This window comes from Fomitiporia mediterranea, assembly GCF_000271605.1.
Source record: "Fomitiporia mediterranea MF3/22 unplaced genomic scaffold FOMMEscaffold_2, whole genome shotgun sequence".
NCBI lineage: Eukaryota > Fungi > Basidiomycota > Agaricomycetes > Hymenochaetales > Hymenochaetaceae > Fomitiporia > Fomitiporia mediterranea.
This window is the reverse complement of record NW_006760387.1, coordinates 4,125,112-4,151,562: the sequence shown is the minus strand read 5'-3', so window position 1 is coordinate 4,151,562 and position 26,451 is coordinate 4,125,112. Positions and strand designations below refer to the sequence as shown.

Here is a 26,451-nt window from a genome sequence, read left to right as displayed (position 1 = left end):
CTTGCACGCGCTCAACACGCGCCTTTTCCGTACTCCGATTAGCACTCCGCTTATATGTATCCGGCTGTTATTTAGTACTTCAAGCACCTCCCATATTGTATTTCAAGCCTACGACGAAAATTCTCTTCGTTCCTCAGTACAATATAATGTACCATATGCTGCTCCAGTATCATCATTATCAGTGCAAGTATTGCAAAATTTTGATGAAGTATATACAGGCCCCAAGGTGGAGGGTGCTTACATTTCGAATATCACTCCTGGACGGCGCGGCCTACTCGCTGCCCTATTGAAAAAAAGAACGCACGTTATCCCTCCATACGATTCAGAAAAGGAATGGAACATTACAGAACAGACAGTAATTTTTTCCCTGTTTATAAAGAACACACACAAAAGAGAAACATTTTACAAGAGGAAAGTGAACATGAGGTATGAGAAGGATTAAATAATATGAATTGGCTGTGAGTAGAGTGCACAGTGCTACAAAATATATGTTTCTAATAGTCATATAAGCTGTAGGTAGCTTGAAGGCACAACTACTCAAGCATATTAATTTCTCATTAAAGGTATATGTGCAAAACTTCGACTCACTTCCGACAATCCCATTCGCTTTCTTTGCTTGACACCACTTCCCTCGTTTTTTGAGTATCTCGAGAGTGTCATTTTTGTTAAATGAAATCTCATTAGTATTATTTGGGTCTGCTTTATCTTGAAGTAATGTTAGCACTCAGGTCTTGGGAAAAATATAATATATCTACTGTACTGACAAGTGTATAGTGCCCTGGCTCGATACACAGGCCGAGCGCCATTAAGAAGCATTTTATAAGTTGATGGTGCAACTATCCAAGCATGTCAGTTTTATATAGAAAAATATGTGTAAATCTTTAACTTACTTCCAATAGTGCCATCTTCTTTCCTTACTTGCCACCACAGACCTTCGTTGTTAAGGACTTCGAGAAGATCATCCTTGTTGAACGAGATCCCATGTGGATCATTTAGGTCTGCTGTATCTTAAAGTAATGTAAGTACACATAACTAGAAAAAGTATAATGTATCTACTATACTAACAAGAGTAGAGTGCCTTAGCCCACAAAGTACTAGAATCACCAGACTTGAAAATATAAGTCTCAAATATTAACATTCCAGCTTCAATACTACTGCTGATGCTTAATGCTCTAAGCAGGTCTCGAATGGGTTGCTCTATTTCTCCCTTATCTTTAGTAACCCTGCTCTTGGTAACTTTTGCAAGACTTGACTGGAGGAATCTGAGTAAGTTGCCTTTTCCTCTCTTAAATCCATTGGAGCTCTCTGGACCAGACAGATTAACACAAACGGAATGGCTTTCTCCTCTCTTAGATCCATTAGAGCTGTCTGTATCAGGCATAAATAAGGTTTTTGACTGAGGGTGAAAGATATCTAAGGAAATAAGGATTGTTAGTTCTCTAGGCAGAAGTATTAATCATTACACTCAACATTCTCCCTGGAAGTCCTGTTCTTCTCCTACTGATCCTGTAGCGGGACTTTTGACATCCCCGAGTCCGAGATCCTTTGCAAGATTGAGGAAGGGTTTTCTATTTGTAGCTAATTTTGCTGCAGCAAAAAATGCTGGGTCTGAATACAAACTTGTGTTGAGTGATGCATTTGTATTGTTGAAGAAAGGGCTGGATTGATGAGAAGTGTTGACGTGCGCGGACAGCAGCACTGGATCCGACTCCTGTTGTTTTGAAGGGAGTACAGCTCCAAGCCTGAGAGCAATAACTGTCATTGTGGGGCGATGACTCGGTTCCCACCTCCAGCAACTCATACAAACTTCCCAGAGCTGCGACCTAGTTCCGATTATGAGACCTTCTGTTGGTGGAGAAGGAAGGATCTTCTGTGTAATTGCAACTATGACTTGTCCGTCGCGCTTGAGATGCGAATAAGGTTGATCTCCCGTCAAAACTTCCTGGAGGCATTATTAAGGACGTTATATCATAATGTCAATGAGATAAAATCCTACCAACAATGTCATTCCAAATGACCAGGTATCCGACTCTTTTGTAGCTGTTTGGTATTGCTCTGAGTCTGCTAAAAGCTCATAGGCCAGCCATCTACAGGAACCTCTAGCACCGGTTACTGTGCTCGATACGCCAGCTGCCTGAGCATCCTGGGTGACATGAGCAGCTCCGAAGTCGCATATCAGCGCTTCATATGTCGAAGAAATGAGCACGTTCCCCTAATAACTTGTGAGCGGTGCACGAAATGACCATGCCTAATTAACATACGGATTTAAAGTCAGAATGTATAACTCCATTTGCATGGAGGTATGCGAGGCCTTCTGCCATACCATGTGCCTATCGTATTATTATGAGAGGTTGTAGATTGAAGACAAGAAATAGGAACGGATAGGCAACATACAAGCCTATTAATATCGCAATCTCGGTTGCTCTTGACGAACTCTAGTATGTTACCGTTTTCCATCCATTCGGAAACCAAGGACGGCAAACGTGATAGTCCACCAGTCTCTTCAAGCATGTATCCGGCCAAAGGGAGGACGTTGGGATGGCTCAATTTGCTCCACGCTCTAATCTCACGCCTAAACACCTGCAAAGAATACTTAAACAGAGCCGCGATCCACTCGATCGTGATTTACTTGCCCTTATAACATCCCGACCTCCATCTAGATAAATTCTCAAACGTTTGATAGCAACACGGCAGTGACGGCACTCAGTGTCATCTTTCCGTCTGCAACGACCTTTATAGATATCACCGAATCCCCCTTGTGCAATTGGACATTGTGAATCGTACTCGACAGATCCAGTAAGGTCGAGATACCTCAGATCGATCAGTAGTTGATCGACTTCGATGTGTTGGGCAGTCTGTCGTTTGGCATTTGCCATCACTGACTGCCAAATTGGTTGACTTAAGCATAGCCTACTGTTTTAAATTATCGGTTCTATTATATCATTACCGAAATGTAGATAGATGAACAACATAACATGATAGGGTTTGCACAGTATTGTAAGTTATTGTATTGTAGAGGTTTTTAAGTTGTTGGAATGGGTAATGGCTTTCAGCAGTCAATGGATTTTTCATGGATCATGGAACTTTGGTCCTCAATTCCCACACTATGTTCCACAACGTCCCATCACCATACTCATGCCCAGCTCAAGACTTGCAAGATTCTATTGGTAATATAGCTGGAATATTTGTACCTGCTCGTCTTAACTCTAGGCTTGCTAGATTCTGTTGAGAATTTTAGCTAACATTATTGAACAATTTATGTAAGAAATCAGAATGTTGAAATCTGCTAGACTGTGGGTGCTTTCCACCACTGTTTCCTCAATGCTTGTTGGGTGAAGGAAAGCTATCCTGGTTCTTAGAGTCAAATACCCATTACTACAGCAGAAGATACAGACTCTTCCTGCTGGGTCACTATTTATCCTTATCAGCCATGTGTATACTTAAAATACCAGCTTGATTATTGAAACACCTTCAATTATATAAGAATGGTTGAAGACTCCTGTGTTGCTTTAATTTCTACCTCACACACAGCTCGACTGTGAAGTATGTGCTTTTATATGCTCAGGAGAGCTCAGCAGTAGACTTCTGACGGAACAGGCATGTTACTCATACGTTGCAACTCAACTCGAGTCGTTTTGCGTGTCAATAATGGCAAGACTGGGTTGCTCTTCAAATAATTATTCTGCTGTTATATTTCATCCCGTTAAATGTCATTCATGCTGCGGTAGCATCTATAGGAAGGCCTTACATTATTTTATTTTGATTGGTGACTTCCTTATTCGGTCGCCTCAGTTATCTTATCTCAGACGAGATAAGCCCGAAAAAGTCGATCAAAAACTGAACGTCATACTTAAACATAAACTTTGCTCTCCACCACGTCCGTCTCTTGTTCTCTGGCATTCACAACGCTCCGTTCACTCGTGCAAAGTAGATAAACGACGACAACATGACCGAAATTCATGACCACTTCGACACCATCCTCATCCTAGATTTTGGTTCTCAAGTTCGTCGTTCGTGTCATGCTTGATCGAGTGACTCGACCTCACGAATCTGCGTAGTACAGCCACTTGATCACTAGACGTTGCAGAGAACACAGCGTATACGCCGAATTACTACCTTGTACGCAGAAGATCGCTGACCTCAAATGGAGACCAAAAGGTGCGTTTAGGTGTTTTTCATGAAAGGGGCTGCATACAACCAAGTCGTGCGGCGCCATGCTGTAGGCGTCATCCTCTCTGGCTCACCATACTCCGTGTACGATGCGGATGCACCACATGTCGATCCGGAAGTCTTCAGTCTGGGCGTCCCAGTTCTCGGAATTTGTTATGGTTTACAGGAGATGGCGTGGAATATGAATGGCAAAGTCGCCAAGTGCGATCGTCGCGAATACGGATTTGCGCAGCTTGAGGTGGGCAAGGGCGAAAACGTGGATAGACTATTCGCCTCTCTTGGGGAAGAAATGCAGGTTTGTCTATCATTCCTGCGTTCGATATTCTTCGCCCTGATTGGTTTATCTTGATAGGTCTGGATGTCGCATGGTGACCAATTACTGGACTTACCTCCCGATTTCCATGTCGTCGGTCACACAAAGACCGCGCCATATGCCGCCATTGGTCATAACTCAAAACCATTCTGGGGTATCCAGTTCCATCCAGAAGTCACGCATTCGCCCATGGGCAGAGCTCTAATTGGGCAATTCATACTCGAGATTTGCGATTGTCAATCACATTGGACGATGGTAAAATTTTCGCCTCACGACTTTTTTTGTTATCTTTTCATTGAACATTTCGTATAGGAAGAGTTCATTGGTAAAGAAGTGAAACGAATTCGCGACATGGTCGGACCAACAGGTCGCGTTATCGGCGCAGTCAGCGGTGGAGTCGACAGCACAGTCGCTGCAAAACTAATGCACGAAGCAATTGGCGATCGTTTTCACGCTATCATGGTAGACAACGGCGTACTAAGACTAAACGAAGGCAAAACCGTATACGACAGGCTAAATCGTGATTTAGGTGTGAACCTAACGCTCGTGGACGCGTCGGAGCTCTTCCTCTCGCGCCTTGCTGGGATAGAAGACCCGGAACAGAAACGCAAGATTATTGGGAACACGTTCATCAATGTTTTCGAAGAAGAAGCGCATAAGCTTGATTCGGAGGTGCAAAAGTCTGGCGGACAGTCGCAGAAGATCGAGTGGCTCCTCCAGGGTACGCTCTATCCAGATGTGATCGAGAGTATTAGCTTCAAAGGTCCGAGTGCGACGATCAAGACGCATCATAATGTCGGCGGTCTGCTCAAAGATATGAAACTTAAACTCATCGAGCCTCTCCGTGAATTATTCAAAGGTGCACATCTCCCTCGATCCTTTCACCTTCCCCGCTGATTCTCGATTTCTGCATAACAGACGAAGTCCGAGCCCTCGGTCGTCTCCTAAGCATCCCCAACCACCTCGTCCAACGGCACCCATTCCCTGGTCCAGGTCTCGCAATCCGCATCCTAGGCCCAGTTACACACTCACAAGTCGAGATCTTACAAAAGGCGGATAACATCTACATTGAGGAGATCCGGAACGCGGGTTTGTACGACCAGATAAGTCAAGCCTTCGCCGTTCTCCTCCCTGTAAAAGCTGTTGGCGTTATGGGAGATAAACGAACATACGAGCAGGTGCGTCTCCGCAATACTACACTATTCTGTCTGATCTCGGGGATCTGACCGAGATGTTGAGTAGGTCATCGCTCTGCGCGCAGTTCAAACGGAGGACTTCATGACCGCCGACTGGTGAGTCGAAAGCATTTTCCTTCTCCAATATCGCCTCTTCACATATCAATATACCTCCCAGGTATGTCTTCCCACCAGAAACCCTACGCAAGATCTCCAGTCGCATCACCAACGAAGTGGAGGGCATCAATCGAGTCACCTATGACATCTCCTCTAAACCACCTGCTGTCAGTACCATTCCACTTCTCTTCGTATCTTACTCCTCTTTCTAAAAAAATTATTGCTGGATATTAATTAATTAATTTCTAGACCGTCGAGTGGCTGTAGTCCTACTTGGAATAGTACTCTTCTACTCTCCATCTTGCGGCTTTTCAGTGCTGTCAGACAGATGATGGCATATCTTCTAAGTTCTGGGTCACGATACATAATGATTTCGTTGTTAGAAGCTATTTCTTTTCTGTTACTAGTTCCATATGAATACTTAGGTTTGAGGTCTATGAGAGCGAATTCCATGGCGTCAGGGTCCAGCTGCAACGAAATGAGAAATTGAGAGAAGACAGACTCGGAATTTGGTTGAGATCAAAGGGACTGTAGTAGTCGCCTTATCTAGCTTTGCGGCTTTATAGCGTGCAGAGACTTATCCTGCCTGACAAGACGCAACAAATCACAAGAACAGCACTTCTGCCTATTGTGGGATGATATTGGACGTTAAGGCAGCCGATGGACTGCGCATATTTCCTATTGGAGCTACCTCCATCACCCGACCAGCAATATCAAGCTATTTTTAGGAGTCAATCCTATTTATATCTCTCAATACTTAATAATAAAAACACGAACCGAAACTTAATTTTGGAGAATCGTCTGTGCCTCGCCATGTCACCCCACATCCTTCCCGCCAGAGGAGGGAGTCGGCGCAAATTGTATGTACATGCTCAAAAGGATAAAGGCAAGCGAGGAGTTGACATGTAGACGCGATCGATGAGTGATTAAAAATGAATAAGAGTCATGAGTAACGTTCGTCAATTCGTGTGTATGTCCATAGGAAAGCAGCAAACACATTACACTCCGTTCTAATAAAAATTTGCGAGTGAACAAATCGACTAGTCCGTCCGTCTCCACCCCTCCATCCGATGATTATAAACCGAATCGAGGGAGCCAATACACAACAAGGAAAAGCGCAAGAGAAAAAGCAAATGACACATATGCGAAATTAAAATAATTTGTTAGATCTACAAACTACGCAAACACGAGCCATGCGCCGCCTAATGTTCCCGAGAGCAGTGCGGCGCCCGCAGCACAGGCGTATGAATTTCGCAATAATGGTAGGAGACGCGTGGCGCTGGAGGCGGTATCTGCTGCAACGGTGTTCGTCCCAACGATATTTAACCAGCTGCTATAGTTGAGGATCGTCCCAGTGAAAGTTTGCGAGGGAGTCACTGTTCCCGTGACAGAGCTATCGTTTTTCATTCATCGATAAAGAGCGGTGTAAAATGAAAGAGGGTAAGTCGGACGTGTCGGATGTCGGCGTATCCGAAAATAGCGGAGAAGAAACAAGACTCACGTAGGCGTGAAAGTATCAAGGATGACAGTTGGGTCCCCCAACGCATCCGTAGTCGTATACACATATGTCGTTACTAACGCTGTAGTAGCCGCAGGCTGACCTACAGGCCCTTGGTTAAGTGGTTGAGTAGTCGTTGTTGTCTGCTGCGCAGCACCGCCTTGCAGAGTTTGCCTGTCTCGCGCATCTCAGTATCCGATTCATCCAAAATATAATAATAATAATAATAATTGTTCAAACGAGACGTACAGTGTTTGTGTTGTTGGTAAACCTTGGACTGGATCAAGCGTAATGACTTCAACGATGGTTTGTCCCGCCCTGACGGAGGGAGGGGCGCATAAGTCCGGAGCGGCGGGACTATACTGAATGGAGATACTCACGCGTCGACGAGAGTCTGTGTTTGTGCGCGTACCAAGACAGCAGACAGGCAAAGCAGGATGAACGAAATGGTGTACTTCATCTTGACTGCTAGGATGAATTGGCTGGACGGCAGAGAAGGCCGACGAGCGCGTCGTCGCCGAGTAGTTGACGATGGAGACGTTGAAGGGTGAAGTGAGAGAGTTGCTGGAGTGAGGAAATGACGAGGTTGACACTAATAGGAATGTTAGGGCTTAGGTGACGTCTCATATCCATTTAAGTAGTCTAGGGTTATAAAATACCGCACTATAGAAAGCGAATAGTTCTCACGATTTAATCTAATTCATCTTTTATTTTAACACAAATGATCATCAGCAGCACTTTCTCCAGTTGCTCCCGTCTCCTCGTAGTACCTTCGCCACATCTATCAGCATCATCTTCACTCTTTTCCATTTCTACTCGTCTGTTTTCTGTCTCATCTGTTGCGCACGTAAAGAAAAGGATGGCTCCAAAAAAGGCTGGTGCGGAGAAGGAGAAAAGGGTTCTGCTCGGCCGACCAAGCAATAACTTGAAGATCGGTATCGTAGGTATGTCTTTCCGTTCTCTCTGCCTTACCCCATTCTCATCTGATGCCAGTTGAACTTATATAGGCTTACCAAACGTCGGAAAATCGTCTTTCTTCAACGCGCTGTCAAATACCGGTACAGGCTCCGAAATTTTCAGCAATTTTCAGGGCGCTTACGCTTGTGATTTTGTGTAGACTTGGGGAAAGCTGCAAACTTCCCTTATGCTACTATCAATCCCGAGGTGAGTTACCATCTCTAGTGCCATCTATACGAGACAATTAATCTTGCAATCAGGAAGCTCGGATACCTGTTCCTGACCCGCGTTTCGACTGGCTCTGCGAGCTTTACAAGCCCGCTTCAAAAGTGCCCGCATTCTTGACATGTATTGATATTGCCGGTCTGACCGCTGTATGTCGCTGGTCTTTCACTCATACTACTCATACTGCTCTAGAGACTAAAATGATACGCAACAGGGTGCATCAACAGGCGCTGGTCTGGGCAACGCTTTCCTCTCACACGTCCGTTCCGTCGACGGGATCTTTCAAGTCGTACGTGCATTCGACGATGCAGAAGTAACACACGTCGAGGGTGACGTCGACCCTATACGAGATATGGAAATCATCCAGACCGAGCTCCGATTGAAGGACATTGAGTGGGTCGAAAAAGCCTTGGACGGGTTGAAGAGGGGTGCACGAGCACTGAATAGTACAAGTTTGGCTGATAGGGCTAAGAAGGAGGAAATTGTAAGATCCTTCTTGTTTGTTGATGTAAGTCTGGCTGACCATTGATTGTAGACGACGGTCGAGAAAGTCCTGAAATGCGTACAAGAGGATGGCAAGGACGTCCGTAAAGGCGACTGGACCAACAAAGAGGTATGTTATAGTATCCTCTGTGACATTTCAATTTGTATCCCTTGCTTTCTTGATGAGAAAGAGCGTAAAGCTCGATTTAACCCAGCTCTTTGAGGAGGGAGTAACGCCCCAAATTCCTTTGAAATAATAGACGATCTGACCTTTTCCTCTTTTCTTCACACGACTTTGCCAAATGGAAACTTAATAACTAACGAGACAATTTCTCAAGATCGATGTCATTAACGGCCTTATGCTCCTGACAGCGAAGCCTGTCACTTACCTCGTCAACCTCAGCGAACGTGACTACATTCGGAAAAAGAACAAATGGTGCGTTCCACTTTCACCTTTTCAAATTCCCAAAATACACCATAGTCCCCGACAGCTGACTTTTCGTACAGGTTGCCAAAAATCAAAGCCTGGATTGACGAACACAACCCAGGCGACCCTCTCATTCCCTTCTCCGTGGCACTAGAAGAACGTCTCGCACTCATGTCTCCTGAAGAGAAGGAAGAAGAGCAGAAGAAAATCGGTGCGACGAGTTCATTGGGGAAGATCACGCAAGCTGGGTATTCTAGTCTCGACGTACGTTACTTTCCCCTTATCTACGATTACTGTTACTGTTAATGCTGTGTGTGCTAAATAATGTTCTCGTTCTTTTCACGTAGTTGATTCGGTACTTCACCTGCGGACCAGACGAAGTTCGCGCATGGACAATCCGAAGAGGGATCAAAGCTCCTCAGGCGGCTGGTGTCATTCAGTGCGTACACCCCCCTCCTTCCCATTACCCATTCTCCTACAACACTCATATCATGTCATGATTCTGACTTACGTACGCGTTTGTTATTCACATCTCAGCACGGACTTTGAGAACAAATTCGTCTGCGGTGAGATCATGAGCTACGAAGACCTCCGCGAATACGGGAGCGAAGCGTCTGTTAAGGCTGCTGGGAAGCTTAGGCAGCAGGGAAAACCTTATGAAAGTCAGTTTTCTCTTGTTCTCATTCTCTGTTTAGTTGCCTAGAGAGCCGTGAACTAACAAATAGTCTCCAGTGATTGACGGAGACATTGCATACTGGAAAGCTGGTATGTAAGAGGAGTGGATTGACGGGGAGCGGTTGTAGATAGTGTTTTTTTTGTGAGGGTGTAGATGAAGATACAAAGAAGCCTGTACAAACTGTATTCTGTGTCGAGTTCCAGGCAGTTATAAAGGGTGGTGCAGACAAGATGTAGATTTATTCAAGATCTATATCATACTTTGCTCCTCCTCGAGTATATACGACGTTTGTGTGTAAGCTAGCAAATTCATTCTCGGGTATAATTTATCGTGAAATTTAATCAAGAGATAAGTCAGATTCAAGCAAAAGAAAGATAGTTTACCAGCCTCCCGGCATCCCATGTCCACCTCCAACCCCACTTACCCGTCTTCCACCACCCTCACCACCACCACCCTCTCTCCTCGCCTCCTCCAACACATCTTCGTTCAACTCCCTCGCAAGCCGCCTCGCATATTCCTCATCACTCTCCACAACACTCTTCGTCGGAGGCGGCTTAAACGAAGGGGGCGGAGGAGGTGGAGGTGCGCCAGAATTTGATGAACTTGAAGCATTATTATTATTATTATTGGAGTCTTCGAGCTCACACTCCGCTGCAAGTCGCCTTGCAAGCTCTGCATCTGCTTCTTCCTGTTGAGCCCTTGCAAGTGCTGCGCGTTCGCGTTCGAGGTATGAGTCTGGGACTCGGGAGGGTGGACGGTGTTGTGTTTGTGTTTGTGTTTGTGTTTGCGATTGCGATTGCGATTGCGATTGTGTATGTGGTACGCTGACAGGTGCTGGAACTGAAGCTGGAATTGGCGTTGGCGTTGGGGTAGTCGAATGTGGTGGTACAGGCGGGTTCGAGTTCACTCTCGTATGTCCACTCGCATTCGCATTCGCATTGGCGGGGTGCCCACTAGACGACTTCGGCGGCGGAGGCGGCGACACACCAGGAGGCAAAGGCATCGGCGAGCTATACCTCGTCGACAACCTCCTCTGTCTCTCTTCCTCCGTCTCACCAGGGTACAACGCAAAGAAATTCGAATTCCCATTCGTCCCTTGTGGTGGATAAGAAGATAATCCAGGTCCAGGTCCAGGTCCGGGTGCTGAGATGTTGGGCTCAGGAAACGCGAATTGCATTGGTTGTTGTGCTTGCGGGGGTTGCGCAGTGGGAGGTGAAGGACTTGACGCTGCGAATCGGATAGGCGGAGTGTCGTATGAGGGGTTGGAAGGGAAGGGTGAGGTAGAAGGATAAGGTGATCCGGATGAGTAGGGAGCGTAGTTATTTTGTGGTGGATAGGCAGTATGATTCGCAGGGGATACTGGTGGATGAGGAGCTTGGTAAACGGGCTGATTTGTTGCAGGCAAAGAGGTCTGATGAGCAGGAGCATGGTACGAATGCTGCTGCTGATGTTGAGCGGAATATCCCGGCTGGGCAGGCGGGGTTGCAGCCGGATGAAGTGCGTACTCGTTCTGAGGAGGGTGGTACGCCTGCTGAGCTGGTACAGGCCCTACAGCCGCAGATCCATAACCATTCGGCATCGGTTGCGGGCCGTAATAAGGACCCTGCACGTTTCCAGCTGGTAGAGGAGATTGATACGCAGGCGCAGACGAAGATGGCAAAGACGAAACACGTTGTCTCTGCGGTTGCTGCTGCTGAGTCTGTGCAGTCGGCCTAGGCAGCCCACTAGGTCCTCCTGCTCTCAGCGCAGCAGGTATGCCAGCAGACTCCGGTTTCGGCGACGTATCTGTACTCGCCGCCTTTCCATGCGCCGCACCACCTCCAGGCCTCGCAGCAGTTCCACTAGCAGAAGCCCTATTTGCAGCAGGTACCAGCAACGCAGGTACTTCATCCGGAATCGACGGTAGCGGAGGCTCATTGCGCGAACTCGGCGACTGCGAACGTGAATGTCTCTGTGGCGCAAGGTGTACCGGCCTCGGTGACGTCGAGTACTCCGGCCTAAGATCTGCATAATGCCCTGGAGGTGAGTTATACGGAGACGGCTGCGCAGACCCCTTCGGCGATGTCTGCGCTGGCCGCCATAACCTCTCACTAGGTTCCAATTTCGAAGGTCGTCGAGCAAGAGAAGGTGGCGGACCAGCAGCGAAGAACGTCATTTCGAGATATATCTCTCCGCGATATGCCCCGTTCGTCTCAAACTTTATCCAATCTAAACAAAGGAATATCCAGCCAGTGTAAGTGGTACATTTGACTCATGTCTGGGAAGAAGTATACGTACCATCGAACTCCCCAGTCGATAGTGTCTCTGTGATATCCACTTCTCCAGAACCAATCAAGTCATCCCCTTTAGGCTCCTTCGCATAACATGATACTTTCATAATTCTATTCTTCTTCGTGTCTGCTTCTAAGACCTTGACATGGAGGTCTTGATCCCTACAGCACGAGTATACCACGCATTAGACATTCATTCCGTTAGCAGTCTGAGATTACAAGAACGCACCAAACAGGATGTTGTCCTCCTCTCTTATCAATCTGCGTCTGCACCTTACATGGACCCAATTCAACAACAGCATACGGGTCTTGCTTCGTAAACGTATGTTTATCAGGAAGATTGCGCTGCAAAAACAGCAAAACCCAGAAGAGTGTCAGTTCAATATCTTATATCTATATCTTTTATCAGATTCAGACGAAAGACATACCGCTTTCAACACAACGACGACCAAGGTCCCCAGTTCTTTATCGTTAGAGCTCGCAGCAGTAGCAGCAGTCATATCGTCGTCGTCGTCGTTCAAGACAAGAGGCGAAGCAGGCGGCTACACTGGGCGATGCAAAGTCTCAAGTTTACACTTACAGCTGTGCCTCGCTTGCCAAAAGTAGCAACCATCCAGCGCTGACGTCGGTTGTGATGTATGAAATCAATCTAACAGATCAGTCAAATTCAAATTCCAAGCGAGCAAATCATGTCAATCGAAACTTATTTATTCAAATGTATTTCTTGAATCCTGTACACATTTCCCGATCAACATACACTACACTAACAGAGCTTACAAAGTCCAAGAATAGAGTAAAGGGTACGACTATCGGCAGAAACTTCCTTCAATTTCAAGTAGAATAAATAGCGGGTCATTGCAAGAACGATTGGAATAGAATAATATGCAGCGTTGGAACTCAAATCGATGAATAGAACGCACGACGAGAAGGTAAAGTAAGGGAATAATTATTATGGGAACAAGGTAGCGAAAGAAAAGTTCAAGAGTGAGGGTGGGTAACTTGAGAGCCTACAGACGACTACATTAGACTGGAGTCTGAGTCAATGGTGACGATGTGACCGGTTTCGCTTGGACAGCAGGCGACCTGGATCCAGACCTGCTGCCGTTGCCGTTCGAAGCAGTAGGTTTGCGTACGCGACCAATGCCCATACCTACTCGGACAAGTGTCTCAAGGGATGCTCTTCCATTGATCAAGAGGTCTTCATCCCACTCAACGGCACCCTTTTCGAAAAGGCACACAATAGTAGAACCACCTACGGTATAATAATGTCAGAAGCTGATATCGATCTCTAAATGAAACTAGGCTCACCAAATGCAAAGTATCCAAACTCCTGACCGCGCTTTACCTCCTCACCCTCTTGGACAGTAGTAAGGATACTTCCGACCATCATTGCACCCACGCAGACAGCCATGACTCGACCAAATACAGGACTGTCAATAGGCACAATCTTCCGCGCATTCTCTCCATATACATCAAGTGCCGTTCGAATAGCCTGAGGCTGTGATATCCAAAGGATCAGCGATCCTCATCATTGCACTGTGAAATAACACAATTCGTTACTCACGTTAACAGTATAATATTCCCCAGCAATGTAGGTCATAGGCCCAATCTTACCATCCACGGGAGAGTGGAACCGGTGGTAATCCTGGGGTGCAAGTCGGAAGATAGCAAGTGCGCCACCGTTGTACTTGTCCGCTTGATCACGGTACGTTTCACCCAGCAGGCGGGCAACACTGAACTCACGGCCTTTAATCCACAGCCGAGTCGCTTCGCTGACAGTCTCAAATGCCATCATACGACAATCGGCGGCACTGACAAGGCGCGTCGGATCTTCGGGAGCCTCCACAGGCCTTGCGTCTGGTTTTAATTTTCTAAGCAAAGAGGTCGATGAGAAATCCTGTCAAACCATGTCACGTAGAGAAACCCACCGATAGAAGAACGCGTTGAACGTTTCTGTGTCCCGAGTAAATTTACGCAATGATAAGAAAAGGAAAAGGAGAAACGTACTAAAAGAATCGAGCGGATCCAGAATTTCATCTACTTTAAGCTTGTGGAATTGAATGAATGCGGGTATATCATTAGCGGACTCGGGTGAGTCGTATTTTATGCCTTGTTTGATAGATAGTGATTTGAGAAGTCGGCGAGCTAGGGCATCCGAGTGAGTAAAGCGAAATTCTTTATGAGAGAATTAACTCACCCCTTGCACCTTCCATTCGGCTCTTTGCTCCCTAAAGAGGAGTTATTATTTGTGATATGGTACGAGGTTAAGGAGGCCCACCTTATATAATAGTCGAATACCTAGCCTAACGTACACTTGCATTTTCTCTTCTTCGAGTTGACCAGTGATCCTATTTTGCACGATGATATTGGCAGAGTTCTGCAGACGGAATTGGTTAAGGGAAATTCCATCAAAACATTAGACAGCAACATACCGCGCCCAGTTTGTAGTTTCCAGAAGAAACCTTGGAGATCACCTTGGTGTACCACTTCCTCTGCGCCTGACTAGCAGTCACAAAGTTATTGACAACAATACGATCCACCCTTGCCCAATCCTGACTCGCACAAATAGCCAAATGAGTGACAATATCAACCTCCGCTCTCGAGTTGATCCTCGGTTTATGGCACAGCGGACAATTCTTGACGTTGATAACGCGCTCAAAGCTCTCATCCGAATTATTTCCCGAAGATTCATCGTTATCCGCATCTGAGGAAGACGATGATGGTGTATGTCGATCAGCAGCAGCAACGACCGCAGGCTGGAATCCGACAGGAACCCGCGTAGATGCAGAGTCAATGATCGGCTGCGTAGCTTTAGTGAGAGGCTGTTGATTTGGCTCCGTCGGGTATACAGGAATGGAATCCTCTCGGACAGCAGTAGGATGAGTTGGTGCTCCAGAGAAGTCGATGTTCTCAAGACCAAGACCTGGGCCAGGAGGAGTCACCCCGTTTCCACTATTCAAGAGCGAAGGGGTAGACGGCACACTAGTATCCGGTCCGCCAGCATCCTCGGTGCTAAGGCGCTTCTTCTCAGCTGGTGGTCGACAAAGCTCCTCCTCCAGGCACCGAATTACCTCGTTAAACGTGAGCTCATCTTCGTCAGGCTTCTTCCCATATCTAACGAAGAACGCGTCAATCGTTTCCCTTGACAGCGTCGAGCCCAGTGAATCCAGCATAGAAGTAAGCTCGAGTCTCGAAATAATGCCACTGTCATCCGTGTCATACTGCTTAAGATATTGTCGCCAGAATTGCTGACGCAACAAATCGTACGGTTGATACTTCGCTCTAGAAATGAAAGTCAAGTCGCAGAGCCATCATGCTTGGAACATAAACGCTTACCGAACCGTTAGCACAGGATTGTGCTTCGCCTCCCAAGGCATTTCCTTCTCAGTCGTCAAGCTGAGTCTGAAGTCCTGCATCTCGTTGTCTGACTGCCCCGCATTATCAGGATACAAGCTCGTATTTTCGTCTTTCTTTGGCGCATTCTTGATTAACTCATTGACATCGAAATTCGCATCTCCAACATGATCATTCGAAGAAAGCTTATCCCAATCAAGAACTGAGAGTCGAACTTTGAAATTTGCTTCGTATCGCCGAACCGGGAACACGAGCTTCTCGTCCCATTGAGGATTTAGAGAATGCCGGATAACACGTGTACGGAAGACCTTCTTGCCAAAGGAAATGACAACAAACGGATCCATGTCCCAGCCTGTCCGAGTCACTGTAGAAACGCGTCAACAAATGAATAAGTATTCATAAGTGGCATCCAACTCACTATTCTTCAACTTTGGGAGATCTTCTGCGCTCTTAATTTCAAGCATGACAATACCGAGGATATCATTTGAGGCGTTGAAATTGTAATCTCCACTCCGAGTACGCCATTTACGCTTGAATTTGGATCGCTTTGCCGAACTGGGAATTGCAGACGGTGTACCGGGCGTAGACGGCCGAGATAGAGACGTGGGGGATGGGGAAGGCGCACCTGACGAAGTAAGATTACTAGCACTAGAATCTGTTGAAGTGGCAGACTGGAGACTTGGGCGTTTCTTGTTCTTGAAAACACGTGGTATCTTAGCACCCAGAGAGGTCTTAGAACCTGAGACCGGCAACGCTGGAGTAGTCGTTGGCGTAATCGGGGAGGGCGCGACAATATTCACACCAGGAACGGGGGCCGTTGCTCCTTTAGGTGTCTCAGACTCGTTTTCAGACGGTTGTGGAGGGAGAGAAGGTGTGGAAGGAGGAGACAGTTGGACTTCAATCGGTATTGCTGTCTCGTCGTCACGCTCATCCTCTTCGTCTTCCTCTTCGTCTTCATCCGAGCTGAGACCGTCATCTTCGTACGCAGGGATCGCGTCGGTAGTGCGGACAGTTCCAATACCTTCCGTCTATAATTCAAAAGAAATGAATTAGCATTTATTCTTAGACATTCACTGCGTGTCAAATAGTTTATTTCAATCCTGGAAACGTACCGGCGGAGCAGAGACCAAGCTCATGCGTGCATTTCGCGTACGACGTAAGAGCTCTTCATAGACTTCGTCGAAGCTCAATGTGTGATTTACGTTCTCCGGCCGTGCGAAGCCGAGCTTCACTTGAATTGAACCGGAGGCACTTGTGCGCGCTCGCGTGGACGTGATGTTGACTGTGATGGGCTGTGGCGATTCAGTAAAAAATCCTCCCAAACTCAGAGAAGAATCAATCGCTCACTTCAGTGGTTGGATCATCAAAATCCTTCGGAGATCCTTCTTTGAACCAATCTTCGAGCAGAAGAGAAGCCTCCCCGAGATAATCCTTCTTGAGCATGTCTTTATCCCAAACAATCAGTTCAAGCACGCCAAGCCTGCCAACGAGGGACAGATAGATTGGGAAGTCGAATGTCGCATCTTTCGCCACATAAACCGGGTTGAGTGTCTTCTTGATCACTGGCGTAGAATTCTTGTTCCGCGCGAGTGAGACGACAACGAACCTGACGCGCAACAATGACCCGTCAGCAAGGCAATCTTCTCAACACGTCAGTGGCCCTGAAAGGCAAACATACGGGTCGCTGGTCCCATTCTTGTCCTTCGCGAGCAGATTGTTGCAGCGAATAACCTGTACACGCAGAAGGACGATGGGCAGCTCGCCAGGCATGGGATTCATGTTGTTCCTGCCACCTCCCTGACCACCCGAGATGCGGACGCGCTTTGGAAGGCGAGCGGCACCCTTGAGGGCCTTCTTTATCTTGAAGACCTGCTTTTCTCTGGGCATTGTGGGCGTCGAGGAGAAAAGCTGAGGACTGGCGGCGGACGTGATTGCTCTAGCTCGACGGGACAACGACTAGCGGTTATTTAATTATGACGCCGCCCATCAATGCACTTCTATCCGAGGAAATTAACCACCATATTTGGCAATCCTCCGCAGTTTGGCTTAGTCCTGTGCGATGACGCTATTCACCTTGTCGACTATCAAAATCATCACGAGCGCAAAGGTCTTACTTCGTTTTGCCTGACCAGAGCGCCCACACTCAGTGTCGAACTCTCTTTTAACTTTGACAGCTCTAGTCTCCTAGCAGCAGAATGAACGCACTAAATAACATGAATCGTCACAGCTAAGAGAGATGAAGAAGTGGTTTATTGGGTAATATTGAAGTCTTCGACACGGAAATCTGCTAGCTCCTATGCATCTACGATGTGCCAGCTTCGAAATACCCATATGTTACAATCATTTCGCACTCGGCCACAGTCGGCAGTGAGCATCACGGAGGACTTAATGAAGCGAGCCAAGACTTATTATCCATAGCATCGCACACATGGCCGCTCTCGTGTTTTTCAGGGCAACGGGCAATGCTCGCGTGATTCGTTAACTGGAAGCCTCGTTACAACGGGCAACGATTGAAAGATCCGACTTATAAAATGCACTGGATGATGCAATTTACCATAGCAAATCTGATAGGACCTATTAGTGTTTGGGGATTTCAAAAATCCGATACTATTTAGTATAGAGGAGAACCTTTCATCTTTCTTCGTAGTTTTCCGAGTTTCTCATACATACCTACGCAGTTCTCCAACAGGATTTATGAATATGAAGCAATTAAGGCAGCGTCGATCACTCTATCTAGCCGAGCGCCGATCAAATATTCCCACGATTTTTGTATTTCTTCCTTTATTGACTCCGTTAATTCTAGTGTACCCGAGGTAACTCAGGTGATACCCACATGTGGTTATCCACATGTGGTTAACCACGTGGATAACCACATAACCAACGGCCTTGTGCGAAAAGGCCGTGTGGGTAATGTTGGTAACTGTATATTAGATAATACATGAATATAGTAATTTGTCCCTGTAAACGACCCTTGCAATGGAGAAAAAAAATTCGCCGAGTAGTTTTGGTTTGAATACCGCATACAAGCATGTCTGTCGAAATTCTGAGCTTTGCTGAACTTGAAGAAAAGCTTCGGAATCTAAAAAATGCTCTTGGTATAAATGTACCTTAGACAAGCATTTGGCTCTTACTTGACCAACAAACATAGATTTTTTGACTTATATATTCTGTTATTTTGTTTTATTCACGCTTCGACCTGTAAATAGTGCACATATGCGCTATATTACCCTTAAAGTACATTGCTGAACTAATACATGATCGTCGCATACTAAAAACAGATACCCACATTACCCACATGTGGTTAACCAAGGCCAACAGGCCTTGGAAAATCGGCATGTGGTTATCTACGTTTCCCACATGCCCAAATGGGATTCCTCGGGTACACTAGTTAATTCGAAGTTGCTTTGAACCATGTCAATCGCTCAGTTCTCTACAGACCAGCAGCAACTACAAGCAACCCCTGTCCAAGACGACGCTGAAAAGGAGGATATAGAGACTAGCGAAGATAGCGATGACGACGATGAAGACGATGACGACGAAGAGAGCGAGGACGAGGAAGTCATAGCTCGCAAGCTCAATGAGCAACTTCTGGAGGACATCCGTCGCGCACGCGCCGACGCTGCGCCAACCGCAGCAAGCACAGCCAAGAGGTTTCCTAAGGAAGAAGCGGCACTTGCGACGATGAAAACTGTCCTTTCGTTTGCTGCTTCTGATCCCGTAGTTCACGAGACCTTTTCAACCACCGAGGTTCCTGGCCATCCGGGTACGAACTTGCTAGAAATGCTCAACAAGATTGTAGAGGAAGGACGCATAGCACTACAGTTTGCAGGTCCACTGAGTCATGCCCTAGTCAAGCTCGCTAAATCCGAGGTGTTATTTTCTCCGCTGCCCAGTCTACCTAGTCAGACGCTAAAACGGAAGCGCGACGGAACAGAGGAACAAACAGAACCTCCCGCAAAGCGAACGATGACGGAGGATCCAATTCTACTAACTCAACTATCTGAGGCAGTAGATGCCGTTACTAAGGCATGTACCGCATCAAACAGTGCTGTTTTGGAGTTATCCTCTCTTAATGCATCTCTTTATCGGATCTTTCTGTTCTCATTCACCTCGAGCTTGTCTGACAAAAAGTCCAACATAGCGCGGGACGTGTGTGGACTTATCCAGACTCTTGGTGTTCTTAATGATTCGCCGATCACAAATAACGATATGATTAAATCTAGCCTCGATACTACCGCTTACCCCTGCGTTTTCCCTGATTGCCGCAAAGTATTCGTGTCGCTTTCAAATCTTCGAGTGCACCGTAACGTTCATGCAGACCAGCGTCCTCTTACATGCTCTCGGTGTCCTGCAACTTATGCAGATGCCGACGTCTTCAAATGGCATGCAGCAAAACACAATATACGTGTACTGCGTTGTTCAGGCTGTAAAACAAATTTTATCCGCTCTGCGACCTTACGAAATCATCAGCACGAACCAAGCCCTTGTCTTAATACAAGTGTCGCAGAGTTGGACATAACGGATATCGATAGCGGTGCTTTGGGCGCGAAGGAACGGGATTGGTGTCGTGTACGTGCCTGGAACGCAGAGATAGGTGCTCCGGTTGATGAGGATGGACTTGAAGAGGGAGAATTCCCGTCTACTATAGTCACGAAAGCGATGAACTCTTTAGCGCCATTGCATGGCTTGCTAAGGAAACAGGTCGAATGCCGTCTCCTATCTCGAACGTCCACAGCGGACCAAACTGAAGGCGTATTGCCTCTGGGAGATGTGATTGCACGTGCAGTTGAAGCTGCCTCCGAAAATGCGCGCAAAGTTCTGTCTGGTGGAGAGGTGACGGCATCGTCTTCGGCATCAACTACTTTGCACAATATCCCGACTTCTTCAAACGCGGCAGATGACCCGTCTCATCTTCTCGCCACGATGTCGCTCAACAAGGATTATACTGCAGCTGTTGAGAAAGCCATCGTAGATGCTTCCGCTGCTGCGCTGGCTCATGCGGAAGCTGAGATGATGGTGCTATTTGAAGAATTGTCTAATGAACCAGCCACTGAAGGAGCGACTACTGCAAAGGAGGGTGGGAAATGATAATACGCAGCATGATGGAGCGTACTAATCGATGTCGCTGAGGAGTGAAATGGGTAAGAGCTTTTTTTCTCCTGTTCCCGACGTCTTTAATAAGGTTATCTTTTAGCTACTGCTTGACTTCCACTCTTGTTCTCCACATCGAAATCCGACGGAATATCGAGTGATATGGACTGCTGTACCTGCCTCGGCTACTTCAGTTTGCCTGCAAAGTCAGCTGAAACATTGCTAGAGAGGTACCCTCTCTGTTCGTATTTAGCCGTTACAACACTGGTGCCGCCTCTTTCCTTGCGTATCCGCGAAAGGGATGACTTAGATGGTCGTTCCGACACCTGGCCCGCGTTCGAATAGCGCGTTGCCTCCTATCCCTGACGAACTATGGGCAAACATATTCGTCTATGCTCTACCTCGTACACCTAGCTTTTGCTTGCACGAATCTCCAACATCAGTCTCACACGTTTGCCGATCATGGCGTCAAGTTGCTATCTCCTACCCACTGTTGTGGTCCAAAATATCACTGGCATCATCACATGATAATGTGTCGCACGGAACTGTGGAGCTTTTTAAGCTATGGCTGGACAGATCACAAAACTGCGCATTAGATGTCGACCTTCGGCTTCCGTTCGACGTTCTACCTTGGTCGATTGCTACGAATGACGAAGAGTTTAGGATAATTAACGAGATACTTTCCCTTCTCTACAAGCACGCCCCTCGCCTTCGATCTCTACTTCGTGGTTTCCCTCAAATCCTAAACAAAGTACTATTCGCCGATAACCTTCCGTTACTCGAACTTTTCATTGTGGATCCACCAGAAGGAGAACTTTGCACCTTCCCTATCGTCAGTCTCCCATCTAACCTGAAATGCTTTGCAACATTCAATACCTACATCCACTTCACTCCGGCGACCCGATGGCCACGACTGGAGCACCTCGAACTTTGGCAAACAGACTCTGGATTTGCAGGTCTCAGTGCAGGAGATTGTCTGGATATTCTCTCTAATTTGCCTTCTCTCCGTTCCGCTAGCTTCCACATCTCGGTTGATGACGACGAGAGTAGAACCGAATTCCCATCACAAGTGACACTACCTGCGCTACGTTGCATGGTAATTTCCTCCTTCGTCGAGCACGATATTGGGGTCTTACTCCCAAGACTTTCTACGCCTATCCTCGAAGCCATAGCTTTAGACGGCTGTTCCAGACGCGTACTCGCCGACAGCCTTCCGCGATTCTTGTCACAGTGTGCTCGAACGTTCAAGTTTATCGCGCTAGGTCAAATCGGTATTATCGACGTTACTCTACTTGGTGCACTCGCCGATTGCCCCGCGCGTTCTCGCATCGCCATCTGCAGCTCTTCGTTTGACGGACACGTTGCTGCCAGAGTCGGCCGTGCACGTCGTACCGAGCTAGGTATCGAATACGCAGATAGATGGACAAGCAAAGGTTCACCCGAGTTTCTACTCTGTCTCGCGTACACTTCAGAGGAAATGTGGTGTCAAATGCAAGGTCGAGAAGCGACGTTTTCATTCCCTGAATGGACTTATCATAATTTCGATAAATGGCGACCTGCTGCTATTTCTCCAGATGAAGCGACTAGTGTAGTCGAAGGAGTTAACAGTGTGAAATTCTCTATATGTGGAGGACAATCGGCTTCGCATTCTTGTTCACACGACAGTTGGCTTTCGTAGTTACATGTGAACTTGCATGCGTTGTACAAAAAATACTACGGTATTCATGACATACTATGTTTCTGATTCTCTTTCATAAGTTGCTGTGAGCCAGTCGAAGTCGGCACCTAAATCTGCTTGTAATACCGTTCTCTCATAGAGTCCACCGTATCCCCTCTTTTTCATTTTACGTATCTTTGCATTACGCTCATCCCACTTCCGTTTCCTTTCTTCCAGTTCCTCATCACTGACCTCCATCCATATCTTCCTTTCTTCAACATCTATGCCAACGATATCTCCATCATGTACAAGGGCAAGAGGACCACCAACAGCCGCCTCAGGCGTAACATGTAACACTACCGTTCCTTGTGCAGTTCCGCTCATTCTCGCATCACTCACGCGTAGCATATCTTTCACTCCTTGTGCCGCAAGCTTCTTCGGAATCGGTATAAGTCCTGCCTCAGGCATACCAGGATGTCCTACTGGACCCGTTCCTTGCATCACAAGCAGCGTTTCGGGAGTAACTGGCAGGTCAGGCGAGTCAATACGCGCAGCGAGGTCCGCTGCAGAGCGAAAGATGAGTACAGGTCCACGATGTTTGAGAAGGTTCGACGATGCAGCTGAGGCCTTGAGTACACATCCACTTGGCGCCAGGTTCCCGCGTAGAACCACAAGCGCTGCACATGGGTATATAGGATCGGAGAGTGGACGAATGATACTTTGCTGGAATAATCCATGGCGCTGTGCAGCAGGGTGTCCAGCAAGCGCTGCTCCTAGTGTAAGTGCCTCAACCGTGCGTGCGTCGAGATGAAGGAGGTTTCCTTTCGCCAGGACAGAAAGAAGCGCAGGTACACCACCCGCACGATGGAAATCTTCCATATACCCATCGCCGCTTGGCTTCAAATCTACAAGCAGCGGAGTCCGCTTCCCAATTTCATCTATAACGTCCAAAGTAATTCCATTCAGTTCTGTCGGTCCTAGACCTGGAATGCGCCCCGCTATTGCAAGGAGGTGAACTATGGCGTTTGTCGAGCCTCCGATTGCGTGTAGGACTGTAATTGCATTCTCAAATGACTCTCGCGAGAGGATGTCTTGGGGACGCAAAGGTGCCTCGGATGCGAGAGAATTGCGTACAATCAGTGAACCTACCTGTGCTGCTATGCGTAATCGAGCAGAAGAAGGTGCAGTGGCCGTTGCGGAACCAAGTGGTGCCATTCCGAGGGCTTCGAGGAGACAAGCCATTGTAGACGCCGTTCCTTCGCATTTCCACGTCAGAGACATGTAGTAAACCGCGGAAACGAAGCGAAAAATGTGTCTTACCCATGACACCACAAGTCTATCGCACACCCAAAAGTATTATTAAACTTCATAAATCAAGATAGAAGGTTACTCACTCCGACGGAAGGAACAAGTTCGTCGTTCACCCTCGTAATATCTTCAATGTCAATAATGCCAGCACGGTAGTCTTTCCAGTAGCTTCTGCAGTCTGTACAAGCACCGACACGTCTCCCTTCGTAGGAACCCGTAAGCATAGGCCCCGTAACGAGCGAGATGCACGGAATGTTTGCGGAGATCGCACCCATGAGTTGCGCAGGAACAGTCTTTTAATTAATTAACGTCAGGAACTCGACGGACACGGAGGAGGATATTAATTGCGTACTTTGTCGCAACCTCCGATCTGCACGTAAAATGCTCTCCAGTCAGTAAAATTGGATCAAACGAATGCACTAGAACGGCGATTCACCAGTACAACTCCGTCCATCGGCTGAGCCTTGATCATCTCCTCCGTATCGACCGACATCAAATTTCGCAAGTACATACTCGTCGGACTCGCAAAACTCTCATGTAGGCTTATCGTCGGGAACTTCACAGGCAGTGCACCTGCCAATAATACACTACGTTCCACGGCCTGAAGAAGAGCGGGGACATTGCCATGGCAAGGATTGAACCCTGAAGACGTGTCGATGAGGCCGATAATAGGACGCTCAAGCGCATCGTCAGTGTAACCCGCTCCTTTGATAAAAGCTTTCCGCAGAAATAGTGAGAACTCGTCATCGCCACTAGAAATATAAATTAGAGTACAAGCTTGGGTAATGTTACAGTGAGATGGAAGGCCCACTATGAAGTCAATTTAGACCGTAGTCCAGTCTTTACGCTTTCGTCATATTGTCTAGCCATTACAAAATTACAAAATATGGACGACTAGTCGATAACAAAGCGACAGCGCCGGATTCATGGAGAAATGCCAGGCCCAATTGGATTTTCCCGCATAGATCGTATCATCGTTTGTAGTTCACATGACAAGAGGCTAGGCAGCGGTCCGGACGAACTTCGAAGAAAATCGATGCTTTGAGATGCCTTAGAGTTTATTCGATTCCCTTAAATGATTAGTGGAATGAGAGCTCGTTGTTAATATACATTTGGGCGACCGAAAAGTAAAGTTAGCATTTCATCCAGGTTCTGTCGTAGCGACGTGGAGGTGTAGCCACGTCGCACGAAGTAGTCGAAGTTCGATGCGCGAGAAAAGGAGCCCCAAAAGGGGTAACTCGTAGTAAGCTGCATTGAACTTTTGGCCTCACAACAAACAATAATAATGACTACTCTACATACAAAGCCTTCCAACTATCAAAACGACATGTAACCTCGTAGTACTTGTAGTATCTTTCATCCATCATACCTGTTAACTGCTGAAACATGTCTTTCAAGGCATTAGATCAATAACTTATTTCCACATGATTATTAGTGCTCCGTGTGTAGCGTATACGCTTACGCGCGTAAAATTTCCCACGTATACGCATACGTGCATATAATTACGGGCGTAAACTGGGTCAGCAGGACCCATATACGATACACTACTTCCGTATACAGCATATACAGCATATACACTGTGCCAAATATAACAAGATACTTTACATTAAAATAGCTCATAAAAGTACACTATCATCTTTCAAAACAAATGCTTGATATTACTGAGCTAAGAAAATGTATTGTAGTACTGTTTACACACAGAAATAAGACAGTTGAGTGTTGTGAGTTAATATCACGTAACAGCTCTAAACCTTTATATGATGTACCATAGTAACCATACTAACCATAGTACTCATACTAGTACTTTTTAAGTTAAACAAGGTTGTTATATAGTATTAAAATGATTTGGTATATAAATAAGTAAAGTAAATGAGGTTTAGAAACTCAAACTTAGTATTTAATTAGAGAATATGCTTAGTAATACTGTATACTCGTATATAGCGTATACGGAAATTTTTTACTTATGGTATATGCATACGTGCATAAATATATGCATGTATTTTCAGCTAAAAATTTCTCTTACAATACAGTGCATAAGTGTATATGCTGCAGGCATATTTGTAAATTACGCTATGGTGCAGAGCACTAATGATTATCCTGAGTTTCAGAGTTCTGGTTATATAGAGTGTCAAATATGCATAATGTTTCATTAGTATCAATCCCAGTATCTTGGATATAGGAGCTGACTTGCTACTTCATCACGAAAAAGTCGCAACAAATGTATTTAATAATAGCAAAAGTAATCTAATAAAATGATTTCATAAGCATTACATTCTAAAATAATACTTATATTTTACTTGTAATGTAATTATAATGATTGTATATAAATGTAAGAAATATACAAAGTTTCTATTAAACTACAAACATGCTTTAGAGCAAGTAAGCTTACTAATAGTATTATTACAACATTACATGTGAGATACAAGCACTTAACTCTTATTATAATCTGCTAAAATTATATTATAAGTTATTTGTAACAATAGTTGATTGATTATAATAGTCATAAAAGTAATACATTGTACTTGTAAGTTAATTACAATACTTCTAGTAAGATAATATGCAATTATATATATTAATATTGATAACAATCACTCTGTCAGACTTATAAAATAATTTGGTTTTACTTTTAAACAATATATCGAAGTGATTACATAATCGAGTACCGAAGATCGAGCGCATATAATGACGCACTTGCTCTCGTCACTCCTTTTCTCTACTCCACCATCTCCC

General features: G+C 46.1%; 8 protein-coding genes across 8 annotated transcripts; 3 read left to right on the top strand and 5 right to left on the bottom strand.

Annotated features, from left to right (window-relative positions):
- Nucleotides 1–251: 251 nt before the first annotated feature.
- Nucleotides 252–2,876, bottom strand: FOMMEDRAFT_152452 (kinase-like protein; the record flags this gene model as incomplete). Its single annotated transcript, XM_007263296.1, has 9 exons — nucleotides 252–283; nucleotides 589–705; nucleotides 765–836; nucleotides 891–1,007; nucleotides 1,621–1,942; nucleotides 1,997–2,212; nucleotides 2,262–2,330; nucleotides 2,395–2,580; nucleotides 2,643–2,876. The coding sequence occupies 9 exons, from the start codon at nucleotides 2,874–2,876 to the stop codon at nucleotides 252–254; spliced, it is 1,365 nt and encodes a 454-aa protein (XP_007263358.1).
- A 1,027-nt stretch (nucleotides 2,877–3,903) lies between these two features.
- Nucleotides 3,904–6,182, top strand: FOMMEDRAFT_118203 (GMP synthase). The gene is made up of 9 exons (XM_007263295.1): nucleotides 3,904–4,003; nucleotides 4,059–4,158; nucleotides 4,224–4,465; nucleotides 4,523–4,738; nucleotides 4,796–5,342; nucleotides 5,402–5,661; nucleotides 5,726–5,775; nucleotides 5,837–5,942; nucleotides 6,025–6,182. Exons 1-9 carry the CDS (start codon nucleotides 3,947–3,949, stop codon nucleotides 6,040–6,042), a joined length of 1,596 nt encoding a protein of 531 aa, XP_007263357.1. The 5' UTR covers nucleotides 3,904–3,946; the 3' UTR covers nucleotides 6,043–6,182.
- Nucleotides 6,183–6,552: 370 nt separating this feature from the next.
- Nucleotides 6,553–8,083, bottom strand: FOMMEDRAFT_165709 (uncharacterized protein; the record flags this gene model as incomplete). The annotated part of the gene is made up of 5 exons (XM_007263294.1): nucleotides 6,553–7,168; nucleotides 7,277–7,447; nucleotides 7,523–7,591; nucleotides 7,654–7,865; nucleotides 8,012–8,083. 5 exons carry the CDS (start codon nucleotides 8,081–8,083, stop codon nucleotides 6,952–6,954), a joined length of 741 nt encoding a protein of 246 aa, XP_007263356.1. The 3' UTR covers nucleotides 6,553–6,951.
- FOMMEDRAFT_118202 (cytoplasmic protein) lies at nucleotides 8,010–10,847 on the top strand. Its single transcript, XM_007263293.1, has 11 exons — nucleotides 8,010–8,217; nucleotides 8,281–8,331; nucleotides 8,391–8,437; nucleotides 8,491–8,604; nucleotides 8,670–8,939; nucleotides 8,991–9,068; nucleotides 9,277–9,374; nucleotides 9,446–9,629; nucleotides 9,713–9,804; nucleotides 9,903–10,027; nucleotides 10,098–10,847. The coding sequence occupies exons 1-11, from the start codon at nucleotides 8,133–8,135 to the stop codon at nucleotides 10,136–10,138; spliced, it is 1,185 nt and encodes a 394-aa protein (XP_007263355.1). The 5' UTR covers nucleotides 8,010–8,132; the 3' UTR covers nucleotides 10,139–10,847.
- A 1,241-nt stretch (nucleotides 10,848–12,088) lies between these two features.
- FOMMEDRAFT_77011 (uncharacterized protein) lies at nucleotides 12,089–12,811 on the bottom strand (the record flags this gene model as incomplete). Its single annotated transcript, XM_007263292.1, has 4 exons — nucleotides 12,089–12,249; nucleotides 12,319–12,473; nucleotides 12,541–12,656; nucleotides 12,740–12,811. Coding segments are annotated over 4 exons (504 nt in total), but the record flags the coding sequence as incomplete, so codon positions are not given.
- A 306-nt stretch (nucleotides 12,812–13,117) lies between these two features.
- On the bottom strand, nucleotides 13,118–17,615 carry FOMMEDRAFT_103160 (uncharacterized protein). The gene is made up of 13 exons (XM_007263291.1): nucleotides 17,344–17,615; nucleotides 17,013–17,271; nucleotides 16,778–16,957; nucleotides 16,084–16,693; nucleotides 15,648–16,029; nucleotides 14,744–15,593; nucleotides 14,590–14,688; nucleotides 14,509–14,539; nucleotides 14,319–14,456; nucleotides 14,240–14,264; nucleotides 13,876–14,182; nucleotides 13,620–13,809; nucleotides 13,118–13,563 (listed from the first exon to the last, which is right to left on the bottom strand). Exons 1-13 carry the CDS (start codon nucleotides 17,550–17,552, stop codon nucleotides 13,334–13,336), a joined length of 3,510 nt encoding a protein of 1,169 aa, XP_007263353.1. The 5' UTR covers nucleotides 17,553–17,615; the 3' UTR covers nucleotides 13,118–13,333.
- Nucleotides 17,616–19,131: 1,516 nt separating this feature from the next.
- FOMMEDRAFT_165704 (uncharacterized protein) lies at nucleotides 19,132–22,480 on the top strand. The gene is made up of 2 exons (XM_007263290.1): nucleotides 19,132–20,806; nucleotides 20,860–22,480. The coding sequence occupies exon 1, from the start codon at nucleotides 19,347–19,349 to the stop codon at nucleotides 20,751–20,753; it is 1,407 nt and encodes a 468-aa protein (XP_007263352.1). The 5' UTR covers nucleotides 19,132–19,346; the 3' UTR covers nucleotides 20,754–20,806; nucleotides 20,860–22,480.
- An 8-nt stretch (nucleotides 22,481–22,488) lies between these two features.
- FOMMEDRAFT_152444 (dihydroxy-acid and 6-phosphogluconate dehydratase) lies at nucleotides 22,489–24,591 on the bottom strand (the record flags this gene model as incomplete). The annotated part of the gene is made up of 6 exons (XM_007263289.1): nucleotides 22,489–23,669; nucleotides 23,734–23,749; nucleotides 23,808–24,014; nucleotides 24,074–24,091; nucleotides 24,158–24,473; nucleotides 24,533–24,591. The coding sequence occupies 6 exons, from the start codon at nucleotides 24,589–24,591 to the stop codon at nucleotides 22,489–22,491; spliced, it is 1,797 nt and encodes a 598-aa protein (XP_007263351.1).
- Nucleotides 24,592–26,451: the final 1,860 nt, after the last annotated feature.